The sequence below is a fragment of the Rhinolophus sinicus genome, chromosome 16, assembly GCF_057876585.1.
Source record: "Rhinolophus sinicus isolate RSI-liver-muscle chromosome 16, RSI-T2T, whole genome shotgun sequence".
In the NCBI taxonomy this organism is placed as follows: Eukaryota; Metazoa; Chordata; class Mammalia; order Chiroptera; family Rhinolophidae; genus Rhinolophus; species Rhinolophus sinicus.
In genome coordinates this window covers 134,700,422-134,714,004 of record NC_142516.1, presented here as the reverse complement: position 1 = coordinate 134,714,004, position 13,583 = coordinate 134,700,422, and the positions used below count along the sequence as shown (strand labels likewise).

The following is a 13,583-nucleotide window of genomic DNA, read 5'->3' as shown; positions in this document are numbered from 1 at the left end:
AGTCTCTGTTATCAGTTCTTAGCTTTTAAAAAATTTACTTGAAAACAATTTTGTACCTCATTTTGTTCTAGTGTTTATTTTTTCTGGCTTTTCTCTCCTCTCTTATTTGGTGACATTTTACTAATTAATATTTCAAATATACTTTCTTTGTGTTTTCCTTTGCCAGATTTTATTCTATTTATTTTCCCCAATTTACTTTCATATTTTCTTCTCTTCCCTGCATACATTATATAGCTCATTTAATTACACCCCCCCTCAACTCCTATACATATTTTTACACACACACCCCTTTTCTTTGTTTGATACTTTACTCATTCTCTTCCCCTCTCATTCCCTCTGTCTGCTTTGGTCCAGCGTTTGCTCAGTGGGTATCACGGTAACAACATCAAAGGAGCTGAGCCTGCGGGACCTGCCAGCCTCCTTTTCTGCAGAGCTCCAGGCCTCATGGGGGCTCTGCTTCATCCTGCAGTTATAGATTGGGAGGAGCTGGGAGTCCAAAGGAGGCCAGCTTGCCTGGCAAACCTTCAGTGTGTGTCCTGTCAGCCGGTGACACGATGCTGCGCCTGTATGCAGTTGATTAGTGTTGAGGAGTCGGGTTTCTTATTCTTTGATATTAATTTCCTCCTTGTGCTTCCAGCACTATTTCAAGATGTATGATGGGTCAGGTGTATACATGTGTGTTATCTACCCCTTTTGGCTGTAAAGAAAGCCACTGCCCATCCCCCCCTTGTTCCTGTCCCTTTGACAGTCACTTACCCAGGCCCAGTGGGAAACCTCCTCTCCTTCTTCCCAATGTGTTTCAGAAAGGGAACACGGCTCTGCACATTGCAGCCCTTGCTGGTCAGGACGAGGTGGTTCGGGAGCTGGTCAACTATGGCGCCAACGTCAACGCTCAGTCACAGGTGATGGCTCGCTCCAGTACGGGCGCTAGAGGGCGCTGCCTTTCTCCTTCACCTGTGTGTCTGTTACATAGTGGGTCCGTGGTGGCTACCTCAGGGGTACACGTACTATGTAGCTGAATCTAGATTTATTAGTGATGTGTCTCCCAGCACTGAAGAAGGCATCCTTTATTATTTTTTTCATTCTTCTATTACACATTCTAAGCACGATGTGGTTGGTCATTGTGGACCCCTTCCCTGTTCAGTAAACCAGCCAAACGATATGTTTAGTTATGGTTCATTGGGGGGAGAAACTGTATGAAGGGATATGGAGGGCTGATAAAGAAGGGAGTGAAAATAGAGAAGTGTGTGCGGGAGGCTGACTGATGATGATGGTGAGGGGTAGAAACAGACTTCCATGGAGTGTCACCCCCACCTTGTGGCCTTTTATAATAATCCTACTAAGCCATTTCAAAGTGGCAATGAGTTTTTATAACTGGAGATATGGGTGAGGGGTATTGCTCTGTGGGCTGAGTGAAAATAGGATAAAGACAGACCTGTCCTAGAGTGTAGAGGATTTTGCACCAGTTTTAGCATCTCTCAATATTGTGGGTGAATTTTAATGAGTTTTTCTCTTGGTTTACAGAAAGGTTTTACACCCCTGTACATGGCAGCACAAGAGAATCACTTGGAAGTGGTTAAGTTTTTACTGGAAAATGGAGCTAATCAGAATGTAGCCACAGAAGTAAGAACCTTGGGAAATGGCCTCAATGTTGGAAGTCTCTGGGGGTAGGACATGGTGGTGGGGGCATGTGCTCCTGGGATGTGGCTCGAGCTGCATCCTCTGTCATGATCAATGTAGTGTGCCACTGAGTGCTCTTGACCTTCAGATCACTGCACTAATCCTGGTTGCTGTCGGACTCTGCAAGGGAGTAAGAGACAAAGTCATGGGTCTTGAGGAATGCCCAGACACATAGCAGAGAAATGACATCAGAGTCTAACATGTCATTCCCACTGTAACCAACACTGAGGGCTGAACAGGAGTGAAGGTAGTGTGGGTGGGTATGGTTAACAAGTCTGCCTTGGACCTTAATGAGAAAGGCTCTTGCCGTGAACCCGCTGCACACTCTTGGACAAGTCACTTAGCTTGATCCTGATTTTGTCATTGGTGAAATGATGAAATTGGACTAAAATCCAAGGGTTCTTTTAACCCTTAACATTGTAAGACTCAACGATTACATGACTTTGTTATCATTCTGCTTTGGCAGCTTATGGGGTCCTGTGCCCCACAGTACGCAACTGAGGGAATTAATAACAGTAGCTCACAATCGAATCCTCTGTGCCTGGCATCATTCCTAGTATTTGGTAGGTGTTCAATAATATTCGTGAAATGAATAAATGAATGACCATCTGCCATGTTTAAGGCACTGTCTGGGCACCTATAGATGGGGTGAGAGGGAGGGTAAGCAAGAAGCAAAGGGTAGTAAAAATATTCTTATAGTACTCATTCAGATTGGGAACAAATTATAAAGGAAAATTATGTAAGTGCTTAAGAAAAATTACTGTGGGCTCTGTGAGGTGGCAGAGAAAGAAAGTGGGGCCAAGAAAGGCTTCAGGGAGGATGTGGCATTTAAGCCAAGCTTGATGGATGAGGTGGGCTTTGAAGAGCAGAGAATTGGAGGATGAGGGCCTGTCATGTGCAAGAAGAACCGTGCGGTGTGAAAGCATGTGTCCTGCTTTGAGGACAGCCAGGGGTCAGATCCAGTCAAAGAAAGCTGATCTTTCCAACTCCCCTCTGGCCAGGACGGCTTCACTCCTCTCGCCGTGGCTCTGCAGCAGGGCCATGAGAACGTAGTGGCACACCTCATCAACTACGGGACGAAGGGGAAGGTGCGACTCCCTGCCCTGCACATTGCCGCCCGCAATGACGATACCCGCACAGCTGCGGTGCTTCTGCAGAATGACCCCAACCCAGACGTGCTTTCCAAGGTGAGAGCAGCCAAACGGAGGACCAGGAGAATTCTAGGGCCTGGACCGTGGACACCTGTGGGTTACCAAGGCACCGTCAATTCCCAACAATTTCTCCAAACACTGACCCAAACCAGAGACGGTGCCAACCATGCACACTGAGCCACAGGGGACAGCTTCACTGTAAACCCCTGCTGAACGCCAAAAAAATGTGTTTGGCATGGAGCAAGGAAGGTTTCTGTTGCTCCAGACCATCCAGAAAAGCGTCCAGTTGGGCAGGATGGGTCTCTGGCCAGAGTGAAACTTTGGAATCCCAGCAGGTGGTGTTCTAGAATTTTATCCTACTGTCTTTCCCTGGCCGCCCCCTGGTGGAGGCAGGGAGGTGACCTCAAATGTTTGAGGTGAGAACATGGAAGATCATCCCGGGGGCCTGGACAGCTCGCAGTGTGTACTCACTGTCTGATGTTTTGAGTCACGACTGATCTACTCTCTATAAATTTAGGTTGTTCATTTCTTCTTTATAGCGGGAATGGATTTATATTAGGTTATTCTCAGTCTCCCCACCCCATGGTCACTGGGTTTTGTCTGAAAAACTGCTGACTGGGTGAGGCATGGTCTGAGGTTATGGAACAAAAAGATGACAGTGGACCCACCAAGGGGTCAAAGGTCTGCCTTTGGCCACACCCTTTTCGTGGGTGGAAACAATCCCTAGAATCAAGAGCATGGACCCCATACCACTTTTATTCATTAATTAAAATCTCTTCATAAGTAAACATTCAAGTAATTGGCCCCACAGACATGGAAAAGGCTCCTCATTGGTGGGTCCATGGTGTGTCCATATGAACCACAAAACAAAGAATGTGGGTCACTCAGAGGCAGCATCTGGCTTTTGAATATAACTTGCCGCAGAATATCTCTTGACCCCTTCAGCAAATGTTCTCATCAGTCTAAATCTGCTTTACGTATAGGGTGCTCTGGCCCTGCCAACATTTTCAGAATCCCTGGGCTGATTCTGAGCTAGAAATGACAGTACATGGCATGTGACAAGTTGTTCCCCCTCTGTTGTGCCCCAGACGGGATTTACCCCCCTCCACATCGCAGCTCACTACGAGAACCTCAACGTGGCCCAGTTACTCCTCAACAGGGGAGCTAGTGTCAACTTCACACCACAGGTAAGGCTCTCTGGTAAGCCCCACACATTTGCCAGGGGCTCAGGGGTGTCTAGAATCTAGGTACTCCCGCCTCTCCTATCTCACCATGACTTCCCCTGTACTGCAAAAGTCTGTGGGTGAGACAGCCCTGGTGCCTATTAAGGCTCCTCATTGGTGGGTTTCTAATCACGCACACCTCAGTCTCCATTTTCCCTTTCTAGAAGGGGCAAACCTGGAGGACTGGGGACTGGCTTCCTTCCAGCCCATCCTATTGACTCTGGGTGACCTGGGCTTAGCCAGATTGCTGTGATTAACCACAGTGCTATCATGTCCTTACAGGTTTTGAAATCTTTCTTAGGTGACAAATGTCCTAACAGTAGGCTTAACATGGCCGCTGGTACTACTGCCATTATAGGGCTGATGCAGTGGGGTGTAGGGGAGTAGGGTGCAGAGCAGCTGCTTTCCAGAGAAAGATGCCGCACCCTGATTGGTCCTGTTCCTCCCCTCCAGAACGGCATCACGCCACTGCACATCGCCTCCCGCAGGGGGAACGTGATCATGGTGCGGCTCCTGCTGGACCGTGGAGCCCAGATAGAAACGAGGACCAAGGTGGGTGCCAGCGAGCTCTGTGGCAAGGCCCGGGGAGGGAGTTCTGCCTTCCAGAGCCTCACCAGAGTGGTGGGCTCCTGCTGACCAGGTAGTGATGGGCCTCCAGTCTCCCAGAGCAGCTCACAGCAAGAGCCAGGGTGCAGCAGGAGACGATATAACGAGACGGTGCGGGTGTCGAGCTGGTCCTTCAGGAAGCATCATACTTCTGCAGCTGGAATGATGCTGTGGGGAGTCTTGTCTCCCACGGCCTCTGATAGGTGCCTTTGGGGCTTTCTCTTTGTGACTCTGTCTTTTAAAGGATGAATTGACACCTCTCCACTGTGCAGCTCGGAATGGGCACGTGCGAATCTCAGAGATCCTGCTGGACCACGGGGCGCCTATCCAGGCTAAAACCAAGGTGCGTACTTCCTTTCTGGGAGGAGCATCTTTTATGCAGGGGTCCAGGTCAGGCCAACCTGGGACCAAATCCCATTTCTGAGAAACAGAGATCGTAATACTGCTAACTGAGGCAGTGTGTGTGACATTTACCCCAATGCCTGTCACACAGGAGGCACTCTGTACAGCCCTGATTATTATCTAGTTCAGGGTCAGCAAATTTTCTCTAAAGGACCAAATATTTTTAGGCTTTGCAGGCCATGGTCTCTTGTCATAGTAACTCAACTCTGCCATTGTAGTAGGAAAGCTGCCATGGGTAATATCCATACTGTGGCTGTGTTCCAATAAAACTTTATTTACAAACAAACACAGGCAGCAGTTCAGATTTGACCTGTGTCTACCATAGCTCTAGCCCAACCCTTGTCTATTTTACCCTGGCTCCAGAAAAGACAGGAGCTAAGCACTTGGAGAAGTCTTCAGAACCTGGACTAGACTGAAGTGAAATTATAAATGAAACAACAAAACAGTTCTCAAGGTCCATTAGGGGCCAGAGCCAAGGCCCAACCTCCAGTTCTAGCATGGAGTCTTGAGTCTTCCTGGGGCTGAGGCTGTCAGACCACCTGGCGCTGCCTGGCCTTCTGCCCCATTCTTTGGGGTAAATTTAGAGGGAGTGAACTTAGAAGAGCAAGGCAGAAACCAGGCCCATTCATGGCCACTCTGGAGGTTTTCTGTGAGAAGCTCTCTGTCATAAAATTGTAGCACGGTTCATAACCGTGAAAGCTAATTTATTCCCTGACAAATTATTGTGTGAGTATTCTACAGTGCTATCTGTAATTTATGATTCGCAGTACCAAGCTGCTGTGTGTGTGTGTGTGTGTGTGTGTGTGTGTGTGTGTGTGTGTGTGTTGAATAAAGATGTCCTCTACTAAACCAATTTATTTAATTCTCCATCCATGGCTGATTTGCTGTGTGACTTTGAGCATGTCTCTTACTGTGCCTCCATTTCCTCATCTGGAGAGCTCTACTCCTCTCTCTCAGGGTTGTTGGGATGATCACATGAGACAATATCTTTGAAAGTACATATAAAAGTAAAAATCCTCAGATAAGTGAAAGTAGAATTGCTACTGCCAATTATACTGTTAGGTCAGGAAATTCTCAACATTTTTCCACAGAGGCCTTGTATTTAAATTTATAAATGTTCCTAAATTAGTAATGATTTTATATTATCCAGATTATTAGAATGGGACTAAAAAGAATGATTATGAAAATTCTTTACTAAGAACTTCCTTCTTTTCAAGTGGGAAATATGGTATGACTTTTTAAAAACACAGTAAGTATAGCAAACTGTTGGTTTGCTAGGGCTGCTGTAACAGTATTATACACTGGGTTGGTTATCTTAAACAACAGAAGGTTATTTATTGTCTTACATTTCTGGAGGCTAGAAATCTGAGATCAGTGTCAGCAGAATTGGTTCCTTCAGAGGGCTGTGAGGGAGAATCTGTTCCAGGCCTCTCCCCTAGCGTCTGGTGGTTTGCTGGCAATCTCTGGCTTTCTCTGGCTTGTAGAGGCATCACTTCAATCTCTGCCTCATCTTCACATGGCAGTTTCCGTGTTTGTGTGTCTGTGTCCAAATTTCCCCCTTTTTGTAAAGAGAGCAATCAAATTGGAATACGGCCCACAATAATGACCTCATCTTAACTAACTACATTTACAATGACCCTATTTCCAAATAAGGTGACGATCCGAGGTCCCGGATGTTAGTACTTCGACATGTGCATTTTGAGGGATCACAGGTCAACCCATAACACTAATATCAGCTGTCATGCAGCCTGATTGTGTTTCTCGCTTGCTGAAAATCCTTTCAATTGTTACTTTCTGAAAGCTGAAGTCTCAGTTCCTTAACTCGCAGACTTACAACGCAGCTCCTGCCTGCTACTCCAGGCCAGCTCCACACCCCTCTGACACTTGGCCCTCCTGCATGTGGCCCTCCTTCCCTAGGATGGTTGCCTCTGGCATTGCATACATTGTTCCCTTTGATGGGAGATTCTTCCCCTTTTGTCTTCCTGGCGAAGTCCTAGCTCAGGGGTCATGTTCTCCCAGAAGCCTTCTCTCCTTGGGTCCCTTCCCTCGTGACTCCACCCTCCGGTGTACCTCTCTGCTTTGATCATGCTTTCCCTGATGTCACCAACTGAATAGCAACAATGTATCTGTTTCCACTTTTTTTTACCTTCTAGTCCACTAGCTTCCTTAGGCCCAGAATTATGTCAATTCTCTTCTTTTATCCCAGAGTTTGACCCATACCCAGTATCTATTAATCACTTAAAGTGTTGAATGAATGAATGAATGAATGAACGAACGAATGTGTCTCCCTGTCTTTAATGGTTTTTAAAATAAATTGCTACCTAAGAAACTGAGAATCCTTAGCACATTTTTAATTGATGTATATTTGTTAGAGTCAAAGAACAGAAGGGTTTACATCCAAGTTCCATTTTATCATCATTAATTCATTCAAAGCCACATTAATTAAGGACCACCACTATGTGTGTTACATGCCTGTACAGGGCACTGTAGGCATGTAAGAGATATTAGGCATGGTCACTGATCTTAAGACACTTATAAGTAAGGAGAGAAGACACACACACCTGAAAAGTTAATTATGAATACAAGTCAGCAAATATATGAATAAGGTCCGAGTGAATGGTACAGATAAGAAAAGCCCACAGTAGTCCAGGGAAGGCTTCCTGGAAGAAGTGGGCCTGGCTGGAGCTGGCTGGGAGGATTTGGCAAGGTGGAAAGGAAGAGTGCAGTCAGAGATCAGTGTGAGCATAGCGGCCAGAATGAGCCAACCTCACTCTGGAGCCACACAAAGTGTAGTGTAGGGAAGAAGTAGGAAGTGAGGTTGGAATCATGTCCTAAATTTCCATGTTCTGTCTGTCCCCAGGTGCCTTTGCGATTATTTGTGTGTTTTTTTCCCCTTTCTCCAGAATGGCTTGTCCCCAATTCACATGGCGGCTCAGGGAGACCACCTTGACTGTGTCCGACTTCTGTTGCAATACAACGCAGAGATAGATGACATCACCCTGGATCACCTGACCCCACTCCACGTGGCAGCCCACTGTGGCCATCACAGAGTGGCCAAGGTCCTTTTGGATAAAGGGGCCAAACCAAACTCCAGAGCCCTGGTGAGTGGGAGGCTATTGGAGAAGGTGCCAGAGGGGCAAGGGCCAAGGGAGGCAGGACCCGAGCTGCATGACTGAGCCTTGTGGGAGGGGCGCCAGCTGGCACTGGAACTCCTCCTGAGCTTCAGGGCCTGGAAAGTGTCAGTGCCTGCGAAGGCTCAGGAGGCATGTCAGTGCATAGGCAGGACGGTAACTTTCCACTCCCCACCACCTCCAGCTGGGTGTCACCTCCTGCACCCCTGGTAACAGCCTGAGAGCAGGGGAGGGCTTGGGCCCAAGAGACCTGACTCAGGAAGCAGTGTTCATGGCATCTACGTGGGTTGGGGGTGTCACTGCGTCTGACCCCAGCCCAGAGCCTAGGGTGGTTTCTCAGAGACTGCCTGGCTTTTTTTTTATCTGCTTTTGGGGCGAGTGAAATGGCCTGAGCTAAGCATCCTTCCTCTGCAGAGGGGCTTACAGTGTTCACGGTGCTCATGTAAACGTGAGTTCAGGCTAAAGCTAATGCCCTCCCGGGACCATGGCTCCTCCCCACGCCCTAGGTCAGAGCCTCCCAGCGTAGCGCAGGGATATAGTGGGGCTGGAACTCTGCACTGAGCCGGCCCCTGACCACCCTCTTCCCTCTGCCTGTTCCCAGGGGAGGAGAATGTAGAAGGCAGGATAGCCTCCAGGGACTGCAAGCATGGCTCATCCAGTCACTCAGAAAGCTCTCATTCAGCTCTCACCACATGCCAGGCACTGTTCTAGGGTAGTCGGAGCTTCTCAACCTCAGCACTATGGACATGTGGGGCCTGACATTTTTTGTCGCAGGGAGCTCACCTGTACACTATACGGTGTTTAGCAGCCTCTACCCGCTGGGTGCTAACAGCTCCTCTAGCTGTGACAATCAAAAATGTCTCTAGACATTGCCAAAGGTCCCAAGGGTGGGCATGGGGACACAAAATCCCCCACACACACTTTGAGCACCACTGCCCTAGGGGTCGAACGCACTGAAAACATAAGCAAACAGACAAAACCAAGCAAATAAACAAGTCTCCCTGCCCCTGTGGAGTCCGCATTCCAGCATATCACTTTAGAGCAGAGCTGATACACAGAAATCCATTTTACTAAAAATGATTGTCAGTTTCCGGAAAGAGAGAACGTGATTTGCTTCACAAAAGTACTCTTTATGAAAGATTTCTCCTTAAGGAAACTTTAAGCAGCAGGCTCTTTTATCTTTTCGTACATCCAAAAATATGATTAAATTTTTAAAAAAGGTTTATAGACAACATACTCCGGAACGTGCCTCGTGTGTAAAGTAAGAGGCACCTGCCTCTGAAAAGGTTTGCAGTGATTGACATTCTGATCTGTGGGACTCGCTGACAGGCTGGGGCAGAGGCTGCCACCATCAGCGAGGGGGTCTGGGTGCTCCTTGGGCTCGTGTATAAGCTCCTGCTTGTCTGTCTTCCTTTGTGGGGCTGCAGAATGGCTTCACCCCCTTACACATTGCCTGCAAGAAGAACCATATCCGGGTCATGGAGCTGCTGCTGAAGACAGGAGCCTCCATCGATGCTGTCACCGAGGTAAGAGAAGCTCTGGAGGCGTGGATGGCTCCCGCCCATGGTCTTCCTCCAGCAGCCTTCTTTAGAGGGGTTCTTTGTAGCTGTGTGTGGTACAAGGGTGCATGTGTATGCACGTCTAGACTGCCCAGAGGAGTAAATCGGGGGTTACTAAGACAAGAAAACATGTGTCAAGTCTCAGGGAGCTTTCCAAGATCAGATGCAGTTTTTTGAGTTGTAAATGTGCACAGAATCACCCTGCAGTGATTTTCCCCCCCCTCCATCCATTTTCCTAGAAATGAATCCATCTCATTTAATTCCCGTTTCTTGGTAAACCAGTCTAGAGCAGCTAGAGGCAAGAAAGCCTTAGCAACATCTGGCTGTCTCTTCTTTGGAAGAGCAGGAAAGATTCCTTTCTCCTCATTCCTCTCTTACCTATTCTAGTCCGGCCTGACACCTCTCCACGTGGCCTCCTTCATGGGGCACCTGCCCATTGTGAAGAACCTCCTGCAGCGGGGGGCATCGCCCAATGTCTCGAATGTGGTAAGCCTGTGGGGAGAGCAAGGGCTCTTGTCTCAGCACCAAGAGCTCAGAGGGATGCTTTAGCCAGTGATCCCTAGATCTTCTCTCTGGGGATAGAGGCAGAATTCTCAGACTAGCAGAGACTTCAGCCTTGGGGAGAACATCCATATATACCGATGCTTTCCCGATTAAACTTGTCTCAGGGGTTTTATTTTGGACAATAACTTGGGAAATTCTGTAAGTGTCATCTTGAAATACATTTGCATTTTTAAACATTCATTACCTCTGGGGTTTACTTGTAAGTATAATTAGAACATACACACACACACACACACACACACACACACACACATCAGGCATCAGCCAGGTAAAGGCTGAAAGAGCTGCTTGCTGGGGCAACTCCCCCTCTCGGATGAAAACCTGCCAAGCTTCTGTAGGCTCCCACTTTGGAACTCTGCCTGTGTCCTTTTGGAAACCCAGGATGTATTAACACTTGTATAATTTTGTCATTTTACAGAAAGTGGAGACCCCGCTACACATGGCAGCCAGAGCGGGGCACACAGAGGTGGCCAAATATTTGCTCCAGAACAAAGCCAAAGTCAATGCCAAGGCCAAGGTGCGTTCTGGAGGTGGGAAGGATCGTGGGATATAAAAAAATTCAAGTGTAATGAGAAGAACTCCATCCTAAATAGAGGCCTGGCTGCAGTACTCGTGGCACAAAGATTCTTCGTCATTCCATGTCTGTTGCACTAAGCACGCAGATTCCGCTTTGCAGGGGTTCTGAGAAGGCTACGGACATTTTTGCATCAGATGATGAAATTCCAAAGAGCACGGCTGGTCTGCAGCGTTTACTGGGCTGAAAGGGTTTAATGGTGTTACAGTCATGGTATAAGAAGCAAAGCAACTTTTTGAAGAAAGTATTGCCGGTGAAAATAAGTCAGAAATGACTTGATCTAAAACTGGATGATTCCCCCTTGCTGTTAAAGGCATTTTCAAGGTATTGGGTGAATGAAAAATAAAAATAGCTGCTGAGTTTGGAAATTGATTAGCTTTGGACAAGATCAGGCTTTCCAAGCCCACAGGTGACAGAGGCTCTGTTTAGAGTTGGAACTCTTGTTTGTGTTTGGGCCATGTGAGGAAGGCCCCCAGCTGGGCTACGTAACACCGAGAACTCACCCACTGAACCCACCCAGCATCAGGCACAAACAAGGAGGGATGGGGTGGGATTAAAAAGTCATCTTCCTCTTCAGCAGTTTAGACTCTCTCATGACCCCTGACATAGGGCAAACAAAAGAAGTGTCAAACAAAAAGACAAGTGTATACTTAGACATGACGTGGGAAACAGTAATCATCACCACAACTAACTGAGCACCTATCACGTACCAAACACTGTGTGAAGCATCTCACATATACTATCTGCTTGGTCCTATCCTTGGTCCTAGGAGGTCGATATTATTATTCCCGTTTCCCAGATGGGAAGGCTGAGCCTTTTTGGGCAACTAAGAAGAAATTACAACTAACTTGAAGGGTTGTTGTAAGGATTAAATAAGAGACAGCGTTTTGGTTTCTGTAACTCAGACACATGATTTGAATCCCAGCTCTTCATCTTACTAGCTATGTGACTTTGAGAAAGTCACTTAACCTCTGTAAGCCTCATTTTCCTTCTTTTGAAATGAAACTTTGGATTAGGTAACCATAGTATTCCCTGTTCTTTGTTTTCACTTTCGGTTCCAGGATGACCAGACCCCACTTCATTGTGCAGCTCGCATTGGCCACACAAACATGGTGAAGCTCCTGCTAGAAAATAATGCCAACCCCAACCTGGCCACCACTGCCGGGCACACACCCCTGCACATTGCAGCCAGAGAGGGCCACGTGGAAACGGCCCTGGCCCTTCTGGAAAAGGAAGCCTCCCAGGCGTGCATGACCAAGGTACAGACTTCCTCCTCCTGTTCTCTAGGGGTAACTAGAGCAGGCTAGTCACTGCTGGGCCTGGGGCATGGTAGGGGCGGTCCCATCTCGTCCCTTGGCTTGCCTCAGTTGTGCTGAAAACAGCTGGGAGGGCCAACACCCACAGGACTGGCCGCCATCTGTGAGACTGATGTGTTGTTGTCCTGCCCCAGAAACGTGGTGAACTGTATGTTCTCACCCACCCAACCTTCAACAATTTATTATGGAATAACTACCTGCTCAGCACCTGCTCTAGACACATCAGACAGGTTCTGGGTTACAGGAAGGAGTAAAACTCAACCTTGCCCTCAGCTAGCTAGCAGTCGAATCATAGTACAAGATGGTTTTATGCTCTTCACAAGCGGTGCAGGTAGCAGGTGGGAGAGGAAGCCTGCCGATTCCTGAGGTCTTGTCCTCTTGGAGGGCTCAGAAATTCTGTGTCCTTTATTCGTTTGGTGTCTCCATGCCCAGTAAGGTGGGATACCTTTTTGCCATGGGCCCTTTCTCCCGGGAGGATGGCTGTGATTCCCCATGGTTCTGATGGCCTGTGTTTCTCCTCAGAAAGGATTTACCCCTCTCCATGTGGCAGCCAAGTACGGGAAGGTTAGGGTAGCTGAGCTGCTGCTGGAACGAGATGCACATCCAAATGCTGCAGGAAAAGTGAGTTTCAATTTCTCTACCTCTGTCAGTTTAGAAGGGTAAATTTTACTACGTGTGAAGGGCATCTCTTGCCTACACAAGCCTATTTTGTCCATCTTTGGAATGGGCAGCCATCTAGGGATAGTGGCCTTGGGGAAGACTGATATTTCTGACAAAGGCCTTGACCTTCTAAAAAGACTGGTGGCCTACTCTGAGCAAGTAGGCTGATTGTTCTGTCCCATTGGGCCCCTCAGGAATGAGGAGGTGGCCCTGGGTGCAGCTGGTACTGCTTTTTAGTGATTCCCAATCAAGATTGGTTTGGGAATGATTTTTAACCAGATTTTACCTGTATAAAAGAAGCAACACCGATCTCAGAATGGTGCTGCCTATAGCTAAAGGGATCACTAATAGAAAATCACATGAGTGAAGGCTGTTCTATTTGTCGGTCTCCCCCCTACCCCCTGCAGAATGGCTTGACTCCCCTGCACGTGGCCGTCCATCACAACCACCTGGACATCGTCAAGCTGCTGCTTCCCCGGGGCGGCTCCCCGCACAGCCCCGCTTCGGTAAGCTTGCTCTGGCCCGTACACCAGGAGCACCAGACCGAGACATCTCACAGCCTGGGCCCCCGGAGAGCAGGACACCTGCCACTCCTTTGGAGACGGCAATTCCAAAAGCAGCCAAAGAGCTTTTGTGTTTTGCTTTTCTTTTTACCTCAGAAACCTCACTGCACTGTCACTAATGTTACCTGTGGTAGTATCATTTGGGGATCAAGAG

General features: G+C 47.9%; 1 protein-coding gene across 18 annotated transcripts in view; it reads left to right on the top strand.

Moving 5' to 3' along the window:
* ANK1 (ankyrin 1) overlaps positions 1 to 13,583 on the top strand; it is a 198,342-nt gene that overhangs the window by 131,952 nt on the left and 52,807 nt on the right. For all 18 annotated transcript variants that reach the window (XM_019742086.3, XM_019742091.3, XM_019742084.3 and 15 more), the window contains 13 exons: positions 804 to 902; positions 1,525 to 1,623; positions 2,682 to 2,867; positions 3,920 to 4,018; positions 4,508 to 4,606; positions 4,905 to 5,003; positions 7,966 to 8,163; positions 9,621 to 9,719; positions 10,140 to 10,238; positions 10,735 to 10,833; positions 11,952 to 12,149; positions 12,729 to 12,827; positions 13,274 to 13,372. In XM_019742086.3, the coding sequence (XP_019597645.1) occupies positions 804 to 902; positions 1,525 to 1,623; positions 2,682 to 2,867; positions 3,920 to 4,018; positions 4,508 to 4,606; positions 4,905 to 5,003; positions 7,966 to 8,163; positions 9,621 to 9,719; positions 10,140 to 10,238; positions 10,735 to 10,833; positions 11,952 to 12,149; positions 12,729 to 12,827; positions 13,274 to 13,372 (1,572 nt within the window). The remainder of the gene's footprint in view (positions 1 to 803; positions 903 to 1,524; positions 1,624 to 2,681; positions 2,868 to 3,919; positions 4,019 to 4,507; positions 4,607 to 4,904; positions 5,004 to 7,965; positions 8,164 to 9,620; positions 9,720 to 10,139; positions 10,239 to 10,734; positions 10,834 to 11,951; positions 12,150 to 12,728; positions 12,828 to 13,273; positions 13,373 to 13,583) is intronic.